At 43.6% G+C, this 24,347-nt stretch overlaps 1 protein-coding gene across 1 annotated transcript in view; it reads right to left on the reverse strand.

Moving 5' to 3' along the window:
* The window catches only part of DSTYK (dual serine/threonine and tyrosine protein kinase), a 60,753-nt gene that overhangs the window by 11,594 nt on the left and 24,812 nt on the right, over positions 1-24,347 (reverse strand). The window contains exons 3-9 of the mRNA XM_054980951.1: positions 19,243-19,906; positions 15,325-15,560; positions 14,947-15,030; positions 8,882-9,058; positions 5,857-5,986; positions 1,045-1,201; positions 559-691 (exon numbers count right to left, since the gene is read on the reverse strand). Of these exons, the coding sequence (XP_054836926.1) occupies positions 559-691; positions 1,045-1,201; positions 5,857-5,986; positions 8,882-9,058; positions 14,947-15,030; positions 15,325-15,560; positions 19,243-19,906 (1,581 nt within the window). The remainder of the gene's footprint in view (positions 1-558; positions 692-1,044; positions 1,202-5,856; positions 5,987-8,881; positions 9,059-14,946; positions 15,031-15,324; positions 15,561-19,242; positions 19,907-24,347) is intronic.

Below are 24,347 nucleotides of genomic sequence, written 5' to 3' on the forward strand. Positions count from 1 at the left end.
AACTGGGAGAAGAGGATGGTTGCAAATTAGTTATTTTTTAAAGTCAAGAGGATGGGGGTGATCTAAACCCTGGGAGTACAGACTGTAAATTGTAGCTGAAGTTGGCTCCACTGTGCAAATCTGCCTATCCACAGAGAAACCACCCCTTCACTATTAGATATAAGGACTGGGATCATGTAAAGAACAGAGTTTAATCCTTCCACACACATTCTTCAACATGCCACTTATAATTTCACCTATCAAAATTTACCCCACTTCCTGTACAAGACAATAATTAACAGTTTGGGAAGGGGAAAAGATGGGCATTTCTGTCTCCCTGCCCCCTCTAGGGTTAATTACAATTTACTTTTTAAAAATGGTGGGAAGAGCAGATTACAGATCACCCAACACTTTGTCTAAAGAAAGATTAGGAATAGTATGAAAATAAAGCTACTGAAATCCAAAGCCATACCATTCATACATAGCATACTTTGAGAAACACATCTGCAACTAGAGAAAGTAAGTTACCATTGAGCGTAACTATTAACACTGCCCATTTTAAGGATTGCTAATTCTTGCCTTCAGTCCTGTATAGAGGTCTCTGTGCAACTGTTCCATTATCAGTAGAACAGCAATGTTGGAACCTGCCCCATACCCATAATCTATCACCGATCCATGGAGGTCTACTAGCCGCTCATGCTTTGGCAAAGACCTAGAGAAACAAACAGATATAGCACAAAAGTAAAAACAATGCTGACATAGATGGTAATTCTGTCCACTTAGCTCTCTCTTTCTCTTAATCCTCCCTTCATGCCTCAAATGCAGGTACCAAATCAGCCAGCCTACCAAGCAAAGCTGACCATCACCAGAAATTTTGGCCACTCATTCCCCAAATAGCAGAAACCAGGTACTGGGTACCATCACTCTATTTTACAATTATTGTTTCACATCAGAATTCCAACCAGGTCTTGATACATAAGCAGCATTTCGTGTCAGTCCTCACTCTAGGTCAACTCATTGTTAAAATTTCAGACAATTTCAGCAATTAATGAAAAGGCCACATACCTCATGTAGTGAAACTCAAGGGCAAGATCATTCCAGTGCTTCTCATCTGGTGGAACCACAGACTTGAGTGCACACGGGAAGTGGCCCCCCCAGGCATTGCACAAATACACTACTCCATATTGCCCTCGGCCCAGCTCACGGCCTAGCTTTGGTTTACCTGAAACAAAACAGCTGCTTTGTCAGGGACAGCACTTCCAAGGTTTCTTTCCAAGAGTATGCATTACTTTCTCAAGTTCTGTATGTGTGCGTGCGTGCGTGCACGCGCATTCCCTCAAGTAGCAGTTGCCTTGAGGCAACCCCTCAAGAGGTTTTCAAGGCAAGGGTCATTCAGGGGTGGCTTGCCATTGCCTGCTTCTGCCTAGCAACCCTGGCCTTCCTTGGTGGTCTCCCATTCAAATACTGACCAGAGCCTAACTGTGCTTAGCTTCCAAGATCTGATGATATCAGGCTACCTGGACCATCCAGATCAGGGCAACTTTCATTTACTCATGTGATATGTCTGCAATAGCATAGGATCTCCACTGTGGGCATCTGTATGTTGCATTAGCAGTACCATTAGCAGTACTAAAAGTACAACAAGCCAATACTGACATACTACACCTTCTGGGATTAATCTAGCCTATTATCAGTGTCAGAAACATCTCCATTCATTAACTATAGCTTATTCATTCTACAGTGTATGGAAACACAGCATTAGGGCTGATTTCCTTCCAACAGGGTTTCTAACAGGGAAGCTGAGCTTGAAATTGCTGCAAGAGATAACGAGGGGTAAAGTGTGTATGTTTGCTTGAGGTTGTGTGGTTTCTGAGCTGTTCATGGAGGGTCTGTGTGAAAAGCTCCCTCTAGCTTTTGGTGAGTTCTCTGAATGGATAAGGTCCTGCTAGGAGGGGCTTCTGCTGGGTGAGCCTAGTCAGCTGCCTGTTATTGTCTAACTCCTGGGGGTGGAGCCGCAGCTGACAGCAGTAAAGCGAAGTTCATTAGAGGGTTGACTCATAAGAGGGTTTCCTTCCAGTGCTTCAAGCTGAGCTTCTAACAGGGGAGTTGACCTTGGGAGTTCAACAAGGGAGGTCAAAGGGGAGCAAGGGAGAACGCCTGTAGTCTGAGTTTCCTGAGAAAGGACATATAAGCTCCGTCATCAGCAAGGAGGGTAGTTTGCTACAGTAGCTTTCCTACTACAGAAATCCACTCAGATTCAGGTAAGTACCCTATTTCAACCCTAAAACACCTTTAAACTACCAGACCAGATATGAAGGCAGAAAGCTGACAGGAGAATGGGGGGAGGGTATCCAATGTTTTGCAGGGAATACCACATGTATGATCATCTGCTCACTGCACAGAAATTGGTGTATGCTTGATGCATGGAGCTCTTGACTCTCAAGGCTAGGGTTGCCAACCTGGAAAAACTAAGGGAGAAAAATGGTTTGAGGATGAGACCTTCAGGGGCCTACTAGAACAGGCGCACTTTTGTGCTGACAGCTCTTCAGCTGTTGTGGAGATTGAAGTTTCAAGGTTGGCGAGCATCAGTCTGAGGAGGAGTAATGTGATCTCTTAGAATGGACAAATATCCTCTTGTACAGAGGATACCCCTCTGGGGTTAATGGAAGGTGGGCTTTTGATAACGGGTGATTCAGTTATTAGGAGTAGGGAGAGTACGAACGGTGACAGGCATTTTAACCACATGGTGACTTGCCTGCTGGTACGAAGGGTGTGGACATCATGTACTGTCTAGACAGGCTGACCGTATTGGGGAGGAGTCAGCTGTTGTGGTGCAAGTTGGCACCAATGACATTGGGAAATGTAGTCCTGGAGTGTGGTCCTGGAGGAAAAAATTAAGTTACTAGGCAGAAAGTTAAGGGACAGGACCTCAAAAGGTAGCATTCTCAGAACTTCTATGGGTTCTACGCACAGGGCCAGCTAGACAGGCAGAGATTAGGGACCTCAACGTGCGGAGCTGGGAGGAAGGGTTAGATTCGTTAGGCAGTGGGGAACTTTCTGGGATATGCTGAAGGTGTACAAAAGAGATGGCCTATGCTTGAATGAAAAGGAACAACACTGCTGGCACTTATCAATCCACAGGACCTCAAAAGGTAGCATTCTCAGAACTTCTAGGGGTTCCACGCACAGGGCCAGCTAGACAGGCAGAGATTAGGGACCTCACTGTGTGGAGCTGGGAGGAAGGGTTAGATTTGTTAGGCAGTGTTAGGCACAGCAGCTTTTAAACTAATCTCAGAGGGAAAGCTGACAGGAGCTGGGGAGTCTCTTGTTCAGGACAAGTCAGTCCAAAGGGATGATAGTGTAAACACTCAGGGTTATACTACTAAAAGCACAATAGAACTTGGGGGGGGGGGTGAAAACAGGATGGCAAAGGAAGGCCATGTGCAGAGACAAAGGCGCTGAGGGCAGCAAGGATTGTCGGAGAGGGAAATGCATTACAGGTGTCTATATACAAATGGTAGAAGCCTCTGAGCCAAGATGGGGGAAGCTGAAGTGCTTGGTGGTAAATGACAATTTAGATGTAGTGGGTGTCTCAGAAACATGGTGGAACAGGTAAAATCAGTGGGATAAAGTCACTCTATGGGCTCTATAGGCAGGACAGGGAAGGATGTGTTGTGGGAAATGTTACATTGTATATCAAAGACAGCACAGAATTAAATAAGGTAGAAAACAGGGAAATGAACTCCCCAAGAGACACAATATGGGTGGAAATACTGGGCACTATGGGCTATTTAAAAATGGAGGTGTGCTGTTGCCCACTAGATCAAGGAAATAAGGGAGGTGATTAAAGCAGATAATGTTATGATAATGACTGTGCACTGGAACAGTCGGTTATGGAGCCAGTCAGAGGGGTAGTGATCTTGGACTTGGTTCTATTGCGGCTGAAGACCTGATGAGAAATGTAGATGATGCTGCACCAACTGGAAGCAGTGCTATTAAGTTCAGTATTCATGGAAAGTTACCCCTGAAGTCCAAAACAGTAACATTTGATTTTGAAAGAGGGAACTTTACAAAAATGAGGGGAATAATTAAAAGAATGTTGAAAGGGAAACACAAGAGAGTCAAATCCCTAGAAGATGTTTGGAAGCTATTTAAAACTAACTAATCGAAGCCCAGATGGAATGCATTCCCCAGGTTAGAAACTGAACTACCAATCTAAAAGAATGCCAGGTAAAGGAAACCTTAAAAGCAAAACTTCTTCTTTTAAAAAGTGGAAGGTGTACCCCAATGAAATGAACAGAAGGGACCACAGGGTCTGGCAAAAGACGTGTAAGTTAATTTGAGGATCGGATTGTTAAAAGCATCAAGACAAACAGTGAATATGTCTTTAAAAATATGCAGAGCAGGAAACAAGCCAGAGAAGCAGTTGGGTCTTTGGATGACTAAGGAATAAAAGGATTGCTAAAGGAGATGGCAGAGAAGTTCAATGAATTCTTTGCATCCGTGTTCACTGTGGAAAGTGTGGGGCATGTACCTATGCAACCGCCATTATTTTCAGTAAGGGAGTCTGAAGGACTTAATAGAATTGAGGTGGCAAGGATAAAATAAAAACCAGTAAGTCTCCAGAACCTGATAGCATACACCCAAGACTTCTTGGGAAAATCAATGTGAGATGATCTACTAACCCACATATGTATATAATTTAATTTAACAATAATGTACATCATTTAATATATCATAATCAGGCATTGCACCAGAAGACTGGACAGTAAGTAGCAGAAGTTACACCAATTTTTAAAAAGGGGACCAAAAGGAGATGCAGGAAATTACAGGCCAGTTAGCCTAATATCTATTCCAGGAAAATTAGTGGAAATTGTAACAAAAAATAGAATTATAAGGCACATGCAGGAACAAAGCCTGCTGAGGGAAAAATAAGAATGGCTTCTGTAAAAGGAAGACCTGCCTCACCAGGAAAGAGATGACTAAGAAGTAACATGACAGAGGCTTATAAAATTATGCACAGGATAAAGAGAATGAACAGAAAGAACTTTTTCTTCCTCTCTGAAAATACAAGAACTCAAGGGCATTCAATGAAGCTGATGGGTAGTAGGTACTGGACAGACAAAAGGAAATGCTGGTTGTTGTGGGTTTTCCGGGCTGTATTGCCGTGGTCTTGGCATTGTAGTTCCTGACGTCTCGCCAGCAGCTGTCTTTTCGTGCTACACCTCTGAAGATGCCAGCCACAGCTGCTGGCGAAACGTCAGGAACTACAATGCCAAGACCACGGCAATACAGCCTGGAAAACCCACAAAAACCATCGTTCTCCGGCCGTGAAAGCCTTCGACAATACATCAAAAGGAAATGCTTTTACACAACAAATGATTAAAATGTAGAATTTGCTATCAGAGGATGTAGTAAACCTCTAAATAACAGCGCCAGGGAAAGGCCTCAGCCTCTATGCCCTGTTATTGGCCCTCTGGAGAAACTGGTTGGCCTCTGTGGACTAGCTGGACATCTGTTATCATTCAACAGGGCTCTTCTTATATTCTTATTCTTTAACATGCATCAAGAATCAGTTCAACACATAGATCTTTTTATTTTTGTCAACTTGGGAATCTGTTTTTATCTATGGCCTCCCGAAGAATATTTAAAATAAAGACCATAACAAGACCTCTAGACATATTTACTTTTATTTAGAAGCCGTCAAGCCGCTAATTTGATTGTGGAAAAAGCATGTAACTCTTCCTCTTCACCCATTATTTCCCTAAGTAAATTTCCACAGTGGAACTATTAGCACCACCCGCATTCTTACAAAAGGTTGGAAAGAATTTAGATACGCCATCAACAGACGGATGAATCAATCACAGCCCAGCTTACCATATAACAAAACATCCTGCAAGGACCTGCTTTCCAATGACAGCCGTGCAAGCCGGGGGGCATGGTCTTTTCGAACTTTCAGCCAAAGATCTTCTGTTTTCTCCAGCCTGCCTGAGTGGCCAGCTTCTAGCTAACAAAACAAAGTAAGGTCAAGTATAAGCATGGCTTTGCTATCCTGGAATCACATCTAAATGGATTTTTCCAAGGGTCAGCTCAAGTAGTGCAAGCTGGGGCATATTCATTTTTCAAGTCATAGGTTTTAAACTGGCAAAAAGCAAGGAGGAAATTCCGTTTGACAATTAAAAATGCTGTGCTGAGGATAATGGGATCAGCACAGACAAAAGCCCTGTAAGCCAATGGTTGTATTAAAGATGGACACTGGACAAGACTGAATGAAAAAGCTGACTGGATTTAACTCCTACATATCTCTTAAAAGAAACCTGTACAGTTTTTTTTCTTGTAACAAATCTATGAATTACATAAGTGTAGTGGAATGTTATTTGAAAATGAACTCTTGGCTTCCCCATTTGGAATTCAACCATCATATAAGGTAGGTCAATAGATTTCCACAGCACTATAAAATCCTCCAACTACATCTGATCACACCATGCACAAGAACCTAATAGAACATCATACATAGTTGTAAGAAGTGACTGAAAAAACTCAAAAGTACATTAGTTAAAAAGTTAACATTAAAAGGGGATGCAACAAACCCTTTTCTTCAAGCATCCCCAGCTCTGGAGCATTGATACAAGGTACTACACTACATTCCCCCATGGTTTTAAAAACATAACTAGAAGTGTGCACTAAAAGAAATTTGGCTGATTTGGGTTTGGTATACCGAACTGGAAAAAAAAATCTGGTATTCCCAGAACATCGAATTCATTCTCCAGTTTGGCTCAGCAATACAGAGCAAATTTGGTAAAATTCAGCCATTGTTTCCAATGGGAAATGTGATTCAGGGGTTTCCGGGGGCCTGGGGGGCATTTTTTGACTTAATTTTACCAAATTTGTTGGGGACCTACTTCTAACTGTCCTGTAACAGAGCTCCCCAAGTTTTCATTTTATGGCCCCCAGAAGAAGGTGCCCCTAGCCACCTCCAATTTCCATTATTCCTTATGGAGAAAACTAGGGGAGCTATCTAGGGGGCTGGGGTGACATTTTGCAAGCAAAATCCACCAAATTTGCAGGGGACCTACTCCTAACCATCCTCTAAAGACCTCCCAAGTTTCACGACGATTGGACCCTGGGGAACTATTTTATGGCCCCCCAAAGAACGTGCCACCAGCTACCCCATTTATTTCTATTGTGGGGAAAAAGTGACTTGCACTGCAGAAACACATGGATCATGGCCGCCAAAGGCCACAGGCACACTTCCAATTACAATCTACACACCAGACAGCCTAACAGAACCAAAATGAATATGCCCCCCAAAAATCCAGCACCCCCCAAGCAGGCTGACCAGCCACTCTCCATGATGAAAGAAGGATTTTTAAAAGTGCTTCCCTACGAGGACCAACATCATACCAGAGCATCACCCAAATCAAAACGAAGCAAAGGGGGACAGTTTTGAAACTAGAAATACAGTTAAGCACGTCTAGGCAAAGTGTTCAAGAACCTAAGCTTCCTACAACACACCAATTTTCAGTCCAATTTATTTCAACAGAAAAGATTCAACACAGGCTTAAATCTATCACTGAAACCAATGTCTAAAAGAGCTTAACTTGGCTGGATAGAGACTTGAGCTTTAAAAATAAACATGTCGACCCTGGAGGTCCCTTCTTACCCTATGATTCTATGTTATTCTACGTGCTATAAAAGAGAAAAGCAAAAAATATAGCTAGATTTGAGAAGGGAAAAAGGTCTTTAAAATATGCATTTGGTAACTTCAAAATAGATCTAGAAAGATAAACCGAGCTACTGTTTAATAACATTAAAATTACTATTATAATTTTACGTTATTTATTTGAAGTGCTCTCTAAAGAAGGTGCCCCCAGCCACCTCCCAAGTTTCAGGAAAATTGGACCCTGGGGGGACCATTTTATGGCCCCCCAAAGAACGTGCCCCCAGCCACCCCATTTGTTTCTATTGTGGGGGAAAAGTGACTCGCACTGCAAAAACACATGGATCATGGCTGCCATGGCCATAGGCACACTCCCAATTATAAATCTACACACCAGACAGTCCAACAGAACCAAAACAAAGCCTTCCCCAAAAAATTCAGCACCGCCCAAGCAGGCTGACCAGCCACTTTCCATTAGTTTGTTTTGGAGAAAAAATTATTCCCACTGCAGAAACACATGGAACATGGCTTCCATGGCCACAGGCACACTCCCAATTACAATCTACATGCCAGACAGTCCAACAGAACCAAACTGAACTCTCCCCAAACCCCAGCGCCCCCTGAGCAGGCTAACCAGCCACTCTCCATTGTTCTCTATGAGGATCAACATCACACCAGAGAATCACCCAAACCAAAATGAAGCAAGGGAATGGACTCCCCTCCCAAACCAAACTGATGCAAGTATAAAGCAGCAGCTTTGTGGGTGGTAAAGTGGCTCTGGTAATGCTTGCATAGATCACATCAAGACTGTGCTGATTTGCACAACTCAAGAATGGCTCTTGTGATACTCGGGTTTGCCAGGCTGGCTTTGAACCTCTTAAACCCACTTGACAGTTTCAGCAGTAACTGCTCTGGAAAAGCAGATGATGAACAGCACCTCTACCCACGTTCAATTTCAAACAAAAGAACATGGATGTAACTCACACTTTTCCTATTGTTAAAGGCCCAAAGAATACATATGCAGTAGCATCTTAACAGTTCTGCCCTACCGAACAAGCACTGTTTGCCACTGCAGAACTCTCTTCCAGTCTTAAAGGACAGGTGAAACAAGATAATATTTAGGAGTTGGTCTCAGTGGAAGTAGGAATAGCAAAATGGGGTTGTCTCAAAATTATTTACTTGAAAGGCTAGTATAAGTTTGCCAATCATTATTCTTTGCAGTTCTTTTAAAGTCAAATTTACCTGTCGCAAGGAAGCAGCAAAAGCTTCATGAGAACTGTTAAGCCTTGTCCGGAACTGGCTGCAGATGCTCTTGGCCAATTTGGATGCACTAAGACTCTCGATGGCATCCTGGGCTACCTTCTTCTTCCACTCTGTGGTGATAGCTGGTGGGCTTACCCATGTAATCCGTTGTATTATCTAAAGGAAAAGATGGTTGTGTCACTGTCAAAACTACAGTATTAAAATCTATTTTAGCTGACAAAACTGAGGTTAAAAGTTATTTTTTGTTTACAACACAGGTATGTTTTATCAGTGTGCCTTTTGCACTTGTTAGGCTTTAAACTACTCTGGATGCTTAGTTCTGTCACTGCTAAGTGACAGAATGGACCTTTGGACACTTACCGTGAAGGGTCCTTCTCCTCTGATGGCAGGAGGACATCTTGGGTTGTTCCCCTTTGCCCAGTCAGGGAGGCGGGACATCCAAAATTGTTCCTCCTCTTCCTGTTGGCGCCCAGGATTGCCTCTTCCCCCCCAGTTCTGGGGACTCCACAAGCAGTGAGATAATAAACATTAACTCTATTCTCCTTAATGAAAGAAATGTAGAGAAAACTTAGTAACTAGCAACTGGAAGGAGACAGAACGCTGCCCAGAGTATCCGGTGCATAAAGACATAGCACACTAATAACAAGAAAAAACGACAGAAGATAAACAGTTAAACTGAGACGTTTAGTAACAGCAGAAACAGCGAGAGGATAGTGAGAGAATTGACAAGGAATTCGGGAGGAGCAAGATGTCCTCCTGCCATCAGAGGAGAAGGACCCTTCACAGTAAGTGTCCAAAGGTCCGTTCACCCTCTGAGGTGGAGGACATCTTGGGTGCTCCCAAAGCAGTTATCCCAAAGAGGGTGGGAAGAGCTCCTCGTCTTGAACTATGTGTTGAAGAACTCTCCGTCCGAACGCTGCATCTGCTGAGTCGAAGATATGTAGTTTATAGTGTCTGCCGAATGTTGAAATCGAGGACCAGGTAGCTGCCCTGCAAACTTCATCTACAGAAGCATTGTTAAACAGAGCTGCATTGGCAGCCGTGCTCTTGGCCGAGTGTGCAGTGGACTCCAAGTGGAACCTACCTGTTGCATGCCTTATAAGCTTCTGATATGCACGATCTAATACTTCTCCCTATCGTGGTTGAAGACATCTTCCCCCCCTGGTTGGGGGGAGACACATTGATGAAAAAGAAAGTATGTCTTCCTAAACGCTTCTGTCCTGGCCAGGTATGTCTTGAGAGCTCTCCTAACATCGAGAGTGTGCCAGTCTCTCTCCCTGGGGTGTGATGGGTTGGGGCAAAAGGACGCAAGATAGATTTCTTGCATTCGATGAAATCTGGAGTTAGCCTTTGGTAAGAAGGTAGGGTCGGTATGAAGAATTATTTTGTCTCAATGGAAAATGCAGAGATTAGGTTTGATAGACAAGGCTGCTAACTCCGAAATCCTCCTGGCCGAAGTTATGGCCACTAAAAATATGGTCTTTAGCTTTAGCCATTTCATTGAGACCCGCTGGAGTGGTTCGAAGGGAGGTCTTGTTAATGCTGACAGAACCATGTGAAGTCTCCAAGTGGGAAAACGATGTAGGGTAGGGGGGCTCAGGAGTGAGGCGCCCCTTAGAAAACGCTGGATGTGTGGGTGTCGAGAGACCTTGATACCCTCTAGTGGAGGAAGGACTGAGGTCAGGGCTGCCACCTGTTTGCGTAGTGTGGCCAGTTTGAGTCCAGAATCAAGACCTTCCTGTAGGAAACCTAAGATTGTTGCTAATGAGGAATGCATGGAATCGAGATGTTTTCTTCTGGTCCACCGAATGAAGGCCTTCCAGGATGCGTTATAAATTCTGGTCGTCGACTTCCTCCTAGAAGCAAGGAGCATGTTGATTACTTGGGGAGGATAGTCTAGGCTGGCTAAGGATCGCCGCTCAACCTCCAGGCGGTCAAGCACATCGAGTCTGGGTGAGGGTGCCAGACTGGGCCCTGATGCAGGAGGTCCGGTATCGATGGAAGACGCATGGGTGAAGCAGTCAACAGCGACTGGATCATGGAAAACCATGGTCTCCAAGGCCACCACGGTGCCACCAGAATGATCTGCGCCTTCTGATCCATGATTCTTCTGAGCACTCTGGGGATCAGAGGGATGGGCGGAAGGGCGTACAGCAGTCCCCTGGGCCCTGGAGAAGATAGGGCGTCTGTCTGTTCGGCTTGGGGTGACAGATATCGGGAGAAGAATCTCGGGACTTGGTAGTTGGTGGGTGTCGCAAATAGGTCCAGGATTGGAGTTCCGAACTTGTTGGCTATTTCCAGGAAAATCTCCCGCTTGAGGGCCCACTCCCCCAAGTGGATAGATTGCCTGCTCAGCCAGTCGGCTTGGGAATTGGCTGTGCCTTTCATGTGTTCTGCTTGAAGAGATGCCAGATGAGACTCGGCCCAGAACAGAATTCTCGTCGCCTCCTTGTGGAGCTTTAAGGAACGAGTGCCCCCTTGGTGGTTGATGTACGCCTTGGCAGCGATGTTATCTATGCGAATCAAGATGTCCATGTTGTTGACTTCCTTGGAGAAGTGAACAAGAGCTAGTCGAATCGCGCGTATCTCCAAGAGATTGATGGGTAGTCGTGATTCCTCGGGGGACCAGATGCCTTGAGCTGGTTGGCCCGCCAGGACCGCCCCCCAGCCTGACGTCCGTAAATAGTTGTATCTTGGGAGGATTGAGGAACGACTTCCCCCGACATAGGTTGGAGTTTTGGGTCCACCACCTGAGGCTGGTTTTGACTCTCGATGGGATCTTGAGCTGTTTGTCCACTCCTGCTGCAATCAGCGACTGGAAGGGCCTGAGGAATGATAGGAGCCCTAGCGAATGAAGACGGCCCCAGTCCAGGGCTTCGCAGTTGGCCACTAGTGTTCCCATCAGTTTGGACAGAGACGTTAATGGAGAGTTGGCGCTCCTGATGATCAGTCTGGTCATATCTTTTGTTTTTTGAATCTTCTCTGGCGGCAGGTAAAACCGGCCTGTTGACATGTTGGTTACCAGGCCGAGATGACGCAGTCTCTGAGAAGGAATCAAGGAACACTTGGCCATATTTATTAGGAAGCCGTGTTCTTGGAGGAAGAGGATTGCGGTCTTGGTGTTCAATTCGGCCTTTTCCCTGGAATCTGCCCGGAGGAGCAGGTTGTCCAGGTATGGATGGATATGAATCCCTTGTTCCCTGAGATGAACGATGGGATTTATGAGGACCTTGGAAAAAACACGCGGTGCCGTAGCCAAGCCAAAGGGGAGAGCCTTGAACTGGTAGTGGCAGTTGTCCAAGTGGAACTTTAGATAATGACGATGAGCGGGGTGGATTGGAATGTGCAGGTATGCCTCGGTAAGGTCTATGGACGTGAGGAATTCTCCCTGTCTGAGGGCCTCCGAAATAGTTCTCAGTGTCTCCATGCGAAAGTGTCGTAGCTTTATGAAATGATTGACAAACTTTAAGTCCAGAATGGCTCTTCAGCCTCTGTTCCGTTTGGGTACGACAAAGAACAGAGAATAAACCCCCGAGCTCTGTTCCTGAGGGGGCACCTGTTCTATTGCTCTGATGTTTTGCAGCTGCTGTACCGCTTGTAACGTAATTAGTCTTTTTTGGTGATTTTTTCGGAAAGGAGACGATAGGACGCGATACGGTGGGTAGGATTTGAATTCTATTGAATAACCTTTTGAGATTACTTCTAAAGTCCATGCATCCGCTTGGTATGTTTGCCAGGTCTGTTGGAAATACTGTAGTCTTCCCCCCACCGGATCTGGAGGCGAGTCAGGATTTTTGACCCTTGCCTTCATACTCCTGTCTGTCGCCTCTTGGTTGGTGGAACCTGTTGTTTCTGGGTCCAAAGCTATTTTTCTTAAAGATGGTCCTGTTGCCGTTCCATGAGGGGCGCTTGTGGTCCTGGCAAAATCTGGGTAGGGAATGGTGGGCACGAAAAGGCTGAGAATTGAAGGGACGTCTGTCCAATCTTCTTACCGATTTAGGAAGAGCCTTCTTCTTATCCCTTGTTTCCACTAGAACCCTGTCAAGGGCTTCGCTGAAGAGTTGTCTCCGTGGAAGGGATAAGCCATCATAATAAACTTGGAGCGTAGGTCTGCAGGCCAAGCCAGCCATAGGAGTCTCCTGGCGACTGTTGCTGAGGCTATAGCTCGAGAGGAAACGGTTATCACGTCGAGGGTGGCATCTGCAGTGAACGTGGTCGCTTTCAGGATTCGGCTTGCTCCTTCTAGTAGGCGTTTTTGATTGCTAGGCAGTAATTGGATCAACTTGCGGAGCCAAACGACTGCTGCTCTTGATACGATAGACACTGCCGAAGAAGCTCTGATGGCCATGGCCGCCGCCTCATGGGCTCTGCGCAGGGCAGCTTCTGCTTTCCTGCCCATATTGTCTTTCACTGACCCCTGGCCATCTTCTGACAGGAGGCTGGCAGATTGAATGGCAGCGACTGGAGCATCTATTTTCGGTACCTGCAATAACTCAGTGGCATAGTTAGGTAACGCATACAGTTTTTTGGCAATAGATGAGCACTGGTTGGTAACAGCTGGTGATGCCCACTCTGCTTTTAATTGCCTCTTGAAATATTCAGGGAAAGGAAAAACTTTCTTGGGGTTGTCAGCCCTTGGGAAGAACTCCTTACTCCCTCTAGGTCTGGAGGAAGTCTTGCCCGCCCTAGTGGGACCGTCATCCTCCCCTTTACGTTTCTCTTGTAGATCAAGGGCAGCAAGTGCCTTGGCCAAAAGGTATTGATAATCCTCAGGCTTAAAAAGTCTCTCAGACTGATCGGGCATCATAACTTCCTCCTCTTCCTCCTCAGAGAGGTATTCCCCTTCTTCCCCCTCCTCGCTCTCAGAGCTGGTCCCCCCTCCTAGGTCATAAGTGTGGGGCACCCCTGGGACCGATTTCTGAGCAGCCTTGGTGGGCCACTGATGAGCGGAACGGCGTAATTTCCTTGGGAGGGATGGGGGGGGTGGAAGTAGATTCGCTTACAGCCTCAAGAGAGGAATGACAATAATTATGAATTTCCTCTCTCATAGTTTGGCATAGGAAGGAGAGAAACTCGCCTGGTAACATGGGGCCGAGATCACCTCTGTCCTTACCGGCTGCTTGAGTGCTAGTACTAGGCGCTTGAGCGTCTCCTGCAGGGCTGGAAGGTAGCGAGGCACATCCTCCCGCCGGGAGGTTGGCCAGCAGGACACCCGGAGCCGCGTGGGATTTGGCGCGAGCGCCATTGTTGTTTCCCGCCTGATCTTCGGCCTCTGATTCGGCGCGATTGCCATCTTCGGTGTTGAGGTGGAGTGCCGATCCCGACTCTGATCGCTTCTGACGCGGCCTTTTTGATGAAGTACGCGGCTTACTATCCGGAAAGGCGCTGGGATTCCGTTCCTGCCGCGAGGGCAGGACGGTACCGGGAGGATTGGACGTTAAAGCCGCAACGGCGGCTGACATTGCTTGCTGCTCCTCCTCGTCCATGAAGCTGCCTTCTGAGTCTGTAGACTCCTTGTCCGCCATCACGGGTTCGTGCACGTGGATGGAGGGAAGCAGCAGGATAGAAAAAAGATTTGATAGGAAGAGGACTGAATGAGAGTTAAGTTAAGAACAGGAAAGTAATGAGAAATCAAGAGTAGTAATAGGTCAGGAACAATAAGAAGTTAAGAACGAGTAAGAGATAAGAGGAAAAAAATGCAGTGGGTCAGCAGAGAAACTGAAAACCACGACTACTCTTCCTGGAGGCAGGAAAGAACTGGGAGGGAAGAGGCAATCCTGGGCGCCAACAGGAAGAGGAGGAACAATTTTGGATTTCCTGCCTCCCTGATTGAGCAAAGGGAACAACCCAAGATGTCCTCCGCCTCAGAGGGAGTACTAAGAATTCCACACACCTGATGCCAGTGTGATCATCTGAACAATGACAGATTTTATTTATTTATATTTATTTATGTCATTTATAGTCCGCCTTTCCCACTGAGACTCAAGGCAGATTACACAGTATGAGATTACTGAACATCAGACCTAGTATTAAAGTATTAATACCTGCTTGATCTGTTCCCACAACATTCTTGTTACTGTTGAACCTGAGTGAAATGTGACTTCAACATGGTATGCTGCATTCAGTATCTGTAAACAGAAAATGCATTAATCATGTTCTGATCTGTGAAAGTACAACTGCCAGTTCTGTGGACTAAAACAAATGGGATGACTGGAGAAGAGTCTTCATTTGTTCGATTTCTACAAGCAGGAATGCAATGAATTTGTGTTTTCTTACAGAGATTGCTCATTTATCTGATTTGAATAATATAATTCCAAAGAATTCTGTTCTTTCCATAACTACCCTTTGAGAGGAAAGGGTACAAACAACCAGCATCTTAAAAACAAATTCTCTAAACTATTTTATTAATTCTTGTACTTTACCTGTTTTAGAAAGTTGCTTGTAATATGCACCGAAACATCTTGCTGAGATTTCTCCAGGCTCTTCAGACATCTTTCCAGAGTGCCTACAAAACTCTCACGCAGATAGTCCACAGAACTGATCAGCTTATTAGCAACTGCTTGATTTAGTCGTGAAATTATCAATTCCTGGATTTGTTTAATGCAACATTTAATGTCTCTGGAACTAATTGGCTCTCCATTCTCAGGAATGATAATATCTGAAGAGGGGGTAAAAACAGAATGAAAAAATGTATGACATCACAATTCTAGCGCATCAACAGCTATCCAGAATTAGTGCCGCAGCAGTTTTACTTGCTCCTGTACAAAAGACGGCTTCAAGGCACTAGCAGGACTGGTTGTATTCTGAGACATTCTATGCATATGAAAAAAGTCTACAATCCGAACATAATTAAGTGTTATGTAACGGCTGTAAATGAGCCATTCAAGGTTTTGCTGAACTCTTCTATTTACTTTAGTGCAGTTCAAAGTGTTACATTTGACTGGATCATGCCCTATATTGCCATTTCTACAGCTTCCAAGAAAGATTAATCTTGTTTACTTGTCTACATATGCATGTTTATATGCATATGTGTGTGTGCGGTGCACCAATGTGGACTGCAGCAGGACGGGAGAGGAGAGAAAGTGGCACTCCAAACAGAAATCCTGTCTATGGAAATGCTCTGTTAGACCCAATTCATTAAGTCATTTTGTGCCAACAATGTTTACGGATTATTTTTAAAAATCCAGTAAAGAATTTCACTGTACAAGGGCTTGCTCACAGAGGTCAAGTACCAGCATACGGCAGCTGAAAAGACTGCTAGAGAGAAAAATAAATCTACCTCTTCATAAAGTCTAACCAATTCATTTTATACTTAAAGTACTTGTCTGTTCCTTAAAAGCAAGCTTCATCTATTTGATATTTCTGAAAAAAATATTTTAAATGCTAAGTAACTTTGAAGCTATAATCCTAAACATACTTACTGGGACTTTCATGTAAACATGCTTAAGCTCAAGTTTCAATTCTGCTTACATGTTAGTAATGGCTAATGGTTCTAACATACCACAGACCTGCTGGAATTTAAACAGAGAATTAACTCTCTCTCCACGTTTACAGAAGATTGAAGGGGTTTTATTGCTGTCTTTAAAAAAGGAAACTGACTTAATTGTGTGAAAAGTTACAAATATGAAGTCAGACAAATTGTAGAATCTGTCAGCTCTATTACTTAAAAATTAAATTCCAGGCAATCACTGTTTCAAAGTAACTCTCCTTTCTCATACGTCTGCCTTCTGCAAACAGCAAGGATATGTGTAAATAGCAACACTTTGAAAAGAGAAATTTAAATTTGTTGACATACTTCGTAAATAATTCTGGTATCGTAATCAAGGAAGCTAACAAAGGCAGAGCAGTTGGCATCATGGACAAACATAACTACATACAGGAAGCAGAAAGACAACTCTCCAACACAACATTGTATAAAACACTACCTTCTGACCCTACGGAGCAATACAAAAGAGAACTTAATAAAATATTAAAGACACTCCCCATGGACATACAAGAACATATCCATACACGCCCCCCCCAGGAACCACGACCAGGAACATTCTACCTATTACCCAAAATCCACAAACCAGGTAACCCAGGATGCCCCATTGTTTCAGGAATTGGCACTATCACAGTAGGATTCTCAGGATATATGGACTCTATCCTCAGGCCCTATGCCACCAGCACACCCAGCTATTTACGGGACACCACTGACTTTCTCAGGAAAATACAGTCCATTGACAACCTACCAGATGACACCATCCTAGCAACCATGGATGTGGAGGCTCTATACACCAATATCCCACATGCAGATGGACTGCAAGCCATCAGGAATATTATCGCGGACAAAACCACAGCACACCTCGCCACTGAACTTTGCCACTTTGTACTCAATCACAATTACTTCAAATTTGGTGACAGCTTATATCTACAGGTTAATGGCACAGCCATGGGCATGGCACCACAATATGCTAACATATTCATGGCGGACTTGGAGCAACGCTTCCTCATCTCCCATCCACTGGAACCACTCCTGTACTTAAGATTCTTGGATGACATCATCATTTGGACCCATGGGAAGGAAGCCCTTGAGAGATTTCATCAGGACTTCAACAACTTTCACCCTACTATCAACCTGAGCCAGGACCAGTCTACACAATAGGTACACTTCCTGGACACCACTGTGCAACTACATAATGGACAGATAAATACCACCTTATACCGGAGACCCACTGACCGATACTCATATCTACATGCCTCCAGCTACCACTCTAAACATATCACTCGGTCGACTGTCTACAGCCAAGCCTTACGTTACAATAGTATCTGCTCCAATGCTCTTGATTGGGACTCCCACTTAAGAGATTTACAACAAGCATTTTTAGGGCTACAGTACCCACCTAATGAAGTGAGGAAACAAATCGACAGGGCCAGACTAGGACCCAGAAACAACCTGCTCCAGGACAAACCTAAAGGAACTAACAACAGAACACCACTTGCTGTTACCTACAGTTCCCAGCTCAAACCCATCCAACTACAACCCATCCCGGAAAATGATGCCTCTCTCTCACAAGCCCTGGGTAGAAGACCTCTCCTTGCCTACAGACAGCCCCCAACCTTAAACAACTTCTCACCTACAACCATGAATCGGCTAGCAGAGTCACCAACACAAGGACCAGATCCTGCAACAGACCCAGATGCCAGCTCTGCCCTCATATCTACCCAGGAAATACAATTACAGGACCCAATGGCGTCAACTACACTATCTCTGGCTCTTACAGCTGCTCATCCTCCAACGTGATATATGCCCTCATGTGCTAACAATGTCTATCTGCTCTGTACATTGGACAAACCAGCCAACCTCTACACAAAAGAATAAACGGACACAAATCTGACATTAAAAATGGCAACATCCAGAAACCAGCGGGAGAACACTTCAATCTATCAGGACATTCCATCAAGGACTTAAAGGTCACTGTAGTTCAACAGAAACCTTTCAAAAACAGAATCCAATGGGAAGCTGCTGAATTGGAATTCATATGTAAATTTGACTCAGTCAGGCTTGGATTGAATAGGTTATCTCATTATCAGAAGTAACTGATTTCATTATCAGAAGCAAACTGATCCCATTATCAGAAGCTACTGATTGCATCTACTCCCCCCTCCCCTCTCCACCTATATATCTGACCAGTTTCTTCTTACCCTCCATGCATCTGACGAAGAGAACTGTGGTTCTTGAAAGCTTATGCTACAGTAAAGTTGGTTAGTCTTAAAGGTGCCACTGGACTCTTTTCTATTATATTTCCTAAAGTGAGTAATATATTATAATAAAAGAAAATATTTTGTTTAGAAAGTTGGACTTACACTTTTAGAGGGCCCTTGCACAGACCTGTAGTGGTGTGATGGTTCGCGCTGGTCCAGTTATAAACAAAATTTTACCTGCATGGCTCATGCTACTGACATATTTACATGACAAAAGCAAAACTTCTCCCAAAGGACCAGACCAGACCCTGTTTGCATGTTATGTAAGCTTGCCATAAAGACAGAATCATGCATGGACATTTTTACTCCCAGATTGCTGCAGAAAAATGGTGAAGGAAGCAGTCATCCTTCCAGTCTGGGTGCATATAAAATGGGACCTAGTTTACAAACAGTAAGTGAACGCTTTGTTTTTTGAAAGGCAAAAAAGAAAAGTCAGGAACTTAAAAAATAAAGACATTTACAACAGATTGGCAAATCAACTACATCACATTTTTCTTTAATTTTGAACCAGCTCACCTAATTTAACTTAAACAAAAAATAATAAAGAAAGAAGAGTCAGGTACTTGCCAATTCCTTTTTGTTTTTCTGGAGATTACCTTTGAATTCCATATTAGCAGCATCTTCCAGCAGCTCTTCTTTCATATTATTGAGTGTTTCAATTATCATGTCCTTCATCTCTTCTTGCTTACGGTTGGCTATGTTCATCAGAGATTCATACAGCTCGTTCTCTTTCTTCCGTGTATAGTCTAGCCGCTTTGGAGTGATCTGCAAGTCTCGTTGCATGTCAAAGGCCTGGTTAATGAATATGTCCAGACAACGGCAGTGTACTATATTCAAAATTGTGGCTGCATCTACCAAATGCTTCTGCAACACCTGCCTAGAGAAAGTGCTAAGCAGGCGGATCTTATCCGATTGTTCTACCAGCATGCTCTCGGCTTTGGCATCAAAGCTGGAAGCTCCACAGGTGCAGTGGTTGGTACTAAGGTAGTCTAAGTCTAGCAGCTGCTGATAAAGTAAGGACTTTTCATTCTCCGTCTCTTCAGGGGTTATTAGTTCAGCTCCCCAAACTGGTACTTTAATAAAAAAGACAGGTGGAGAGAATTTCTCTTTAATCTCCTGCAGTTCACTCATATCCAGGGCAGAGAGTTCTGCATCACTAATGGCAAAGGTGATGACTGGAAGGACATGGTTCATGTATTCCCCCAAGGTGATCTCTGCCGATTGGAATCCCCAACATGGAGCTACCACAATGTCCACCTCCTGAAAACAGCAAAACATTAGGAGTTTAACATTAGTTACAGTTATTTGAAATTTCCAGGAATTGGATTCTTCTCTCTTCTCCATCAACAGCAACAAACCTTTCCCCCCTACCCCCTTCTTTCAAGTGGAATCCAAACTTAAGAAAGATGCAAACAGGGCAATACAATTGCTCACTGTGTGTGAAGGAAATTCCTCTATATGGAACAAATGCAGGAAATCCCAGTCTTCCCACTCAGCAATAGCACAGGGGGTATAAAGGTGGTAAGCCACAGTGCTTGAAGGAAAGGATGAGTTCGCATTCTAGAAGCCTGTCTAGTGAGGCAACCTAGCAGTATTTTACCCTGAGGCTACCAAATACTTTAGAGTTAGTTCCACTTCTCATAGTGGAAGCACATACAGTTAAATAACCATTTTAAGGTACCTCCAAGTTGACTTGTACCTCTGCTGGAAAAATGGTGTGGTAAACCTGTGTTTGGAATGCATCACTGCATATAGCAGCACGTCTGAATGCTTCCACTACAGTTCAGGCCGAATCTCTATGTTGAAACAAGGCTTTCCCTCAAAGGCTCAGTGTAAAATATTAAGTCCAAGGTGTGGCCTCTTTCATGTGTAGAGCCTGTCACTATTGGAGAGAGGCCCAGGGTTGTCCGGGAAGTTCTGAATTTTAGAAGTTTAAAAATTGCCACGAAGCCATGTGGATCAGAGCCCTGCTGCAATTATTAAGAAGCAAAAATTATCTGAAAAGTGGATTCCTCTCTTGGGGAGGGAAGGGGGGGGGGAGTCCAGGAAGCCATCTTCCCTACCCATCACAGTCAGCACCTCTGCTGCCTCCGCTGGGTTACCAGAGGAGGAGGAGGTGGTGGTAAGGGCTGTTCCAGTGCTTTCTCCCTTCTCTAACTGCTGGCCTGCTCCATATAGCCTGGTGAGGAAGCTGCACTGTTTTGAGGAGGGTTAAGACTCCAGTGCATAATGTTAACTTTTTGTATTTTTCTGCAACCCTGGGGGGTTGCCTCAGGTTGCAGAAGCCTGGGGCAGCATAAACCTCGGTTGTGTTTACATGTGGCCCCAATCCACAAGCTTAAGTATCTGCAGATCAGGTCACTTGGCTGTTAGTATATATAATTATACACATCCCTAACCGCACTCAACATTTCCAGTGCACTTTCCAGCAGAATCCAGACCATGTTACATATTTTTCTGCATTAAACCATGATCTCTAGCCAAAGGAATTCTCAGTGTTGTTAGGGCATAGTTAGATAGCCAAGTAATAATGATTAAAATGTAAACAGTATATCAAGAATCACAGCCAGCTGCACATTGGTACTGGTCAACTATCCACTAGGTACAAATTTTTATAAAACTGATGACCTAAGTGCCTGAATGTTCCACGACAGGGTAATTTTTGGCTGTCATAACATCATGACCTCGTAGACTGGCCTGTAGCCTTGAAATGTCTCATGGCAACCGAACAGGCAAGTGAATTGGTAAAAACATTTGGAAGAAGAAAGGACCAGTTCAGAGGGAAGGTTTTTTAAATTATTCGAGATGCTTTAAGTATTCATCTTTCCAGCATCGCCTGAAGAGCAAACATCTCAATTCCCCCAGACAGCCCCAGAGCTAAAGCCAGGCTATGGGTAAGATTTCTGAATTGTTGGCAGAGCCATTTTAGTAAATCCAGCACACTACTTAGCTTTAAAAACAAATTAAAACCCTTAAGTAGACTCAACCATATAACACACCTCCAGGATCTCCTCCCATTCCCCACTTCCCAAAATAAACTTTTAGCAGCAGTTTGCCTATTATGACTGTCATGGGACTCTCAAGCATGGAAACACAGAAAACGTCTAATGTAGTTAGACAAGAGTGCAAGTTGAGAGCAAAACTAGATGTGCAACTCTTAGCATTCACCATGAGAGATGACTCATTTGGATGGCAGTAAACAAAGGAGGAAGCCAGTGCTGGTCTCTAAGAGACATAAGTAAGGGGGAGGAAAAGTTAAGATAAAGTCTCAGTATGAACAAACTAATCTTGCTTGTACAACAGTTAAAGGCTATCTAGCAAGGATACCCTGCAAGACATTATCAGCTGTTTCCTTTTAGTTTCTGCATCTTCTCATGACAACTGCAGAACTGTTATGTGAGAGGATGCTCCTTTAACAAAAAGTACTTTACATGGGAAACTTATTTTTGAAACTGACCCTCATTTTCATTACAAAAAAGAAGGGTGTATAAGTCAACAGGCAAGTTTTAATGCATTTATGAAGAAAATTCTGAATTTATTCCAAGAAATTACTCTCGCTAAATGACATTTTCATATATGCAAAGCTTTAGGCTTGGAGCAAAGGCTTGAGAGAAAAGAGTCTCTTCTTTTGTAAGCCTGTTTCTGAAAACAAATATAACAAATAATAAAAAACCATTATTGTACATTTTAATAAATATATACAATACAGGAGAAGGCCCATAATTACGGATAGTGGTGAGGAAGGAGAAAGGGGTGGTCCTATTCAGCAAATTCCCTTACTGCTTTTTAGATGCCTTCAGCTTTGAAAATCAGTTTCTTCTTAAGTGATTTCCTGCTATTTTAGGACATGTTTACAATGCAATATCCCTTGCTGGGGAAAAAAAGAGTTTATCCTTCCTCCTTCTACAACCTTCTTTTGCTCTTCTTTGCAAGCGTTCCCTTTGCACCACAAAAGCAGAAGATACAGCTTAGCCAGCCATGAAAAGCAGCAGGAATGCTCCAGTTTGCCACTTTCATGGAATATCTGCACAAGTGTTCAGACATTGCAAGAGAAAAGCTCTTGCTAATGAGGAACATTCTAGCAACGAAACACAGGTGCAGAGTACCTAACACCATTCTACTCAGGATGATGGTATCTCCCTTATTCTATATGAGTCGGCTGACAACAAATTCTTGTTTTTTAATTAAATCTTTCACCTTTCTTTCTTCCAAACTAGTAAGTGGTGATATGGTGACTGTTAAATACGGTGGATTTTATCTGTGCAATAAGGTGAGGAATGTCTAATTCAGATACAGTGATTACTGAAGAAATCAGATGTAGAATCTTCAGAGTTCTGCAGGTGATCCCAGAAGACATTTCTATCAAGAAGAGTATTCTGTATACTCCTCCTAGCTACTCTGATATCTTCAATTATAACTGTGCTTGAAGAGCTTCTTTGTTTAGTGAACTTTCAACCAAGATTACACTGCCCCATCTAGTTTTACTACAGTTTGAATGTTATTTTTACCATTCTTCAGGTTTCTTTTTAAAGACTGCAGATGCAAAATGAATAGACTTTACATATTTTTACAATTTCTTCTGCACTTTTGTAGATCTTTTCCATTGTGTCCAACTTCATGAAATCACTAAGAAGTAGGTTTAGGCCATGGTAAGCACAACTAATTGCAGTAGTATGTGGAAATTTATCTACTATGATATTCCATGCCTGCTTTCATATTACTTGCATTGTCAGTTATTGAAGCAAATATTTTACCATTCCCAACCTTTTCTATGACTTCACATATTTTATTACTAATGTATTCCACATTGTCTATTCTCTCCTGTTTCAACACTTTTGTAGAGCACTGGTTGAGTATTAATCACAAAATTTTTGATTCCTTCTCCTCAAACATCTATCCACCCATGGATAAGTACTGCTAGACACAATGCTTCATTGATTTTTGCTGTACAGATTGCATTACACATTTGTATTCAGATTCTAGAAGAGGTTTACAAATGATAGGATGGTCTTAATTTAAATTCTTCCTTCCAATATATATGTTCAGTGATAGATAATGGTGTCTCAGAAGCACATATCTTATTCTTCCAAGATCTTGGTCTTTTTTTTTCTTGATCTTCAGGTGTCATTTTATCTATATATGAAGTTATTCTTTGAATAACTTCAACAGTTGATGGATATATCAGCTCACCATCACCAGATGAAGTTGGCCGACTAATACTTTGTGATACTGACATCACAGAAGAAACTGGGCTTCTGGATTGATGCTGTTGGGTGCTACTTCCACTGTCATCCACTTCACCTATCCTCATGAAATATTTTTTAATGTCTGAAGGACATTTTCTAAATGTGAGGATGTGTTTGGTCATCCTGGAAACATTTGGAAACGGACCTTTGGACACTCACCATGAAGGGTCCTTCTCCTCTGACGGCAGGAGGACATCTTGGGTGTTTCCCACCATCCTATCGGGGAGGCAGGAAGTAGAATTTTCTTCCTCTTCCTCTGGTAGGTGGGACCACCCTCTCTCTCCTCAGTTCGGGTGACTCCCTTCAGCAGTATTAATCCAGCATCTCGGAAAAAACTCGTTAACATCTGCCTCGAAATACTCTCAAAAAATATGTAAAAACAAGAGCATAAATGGTTAGAAGACAAAGAAAAAATACGGAAGGACAGTAAAGATTCAGGAGAGAAACAGATCCCT

This window comes from Eublepharis macularius, chromosome 5 (genome assembly GCF_028583425.1).
Source record: "Eublepharis macularius isolate TG4126 chromosome 5, MPM_Emac_v1.0, whole genome shotgun sequence".
Classification (NCBI taxonomy): domain Eukaryota; kingdom Metazoa; phylum Chordata; class Lepidosauria; order Squamata; family Eublepharidae; genus Eublepharis; species Eublepharis macularius.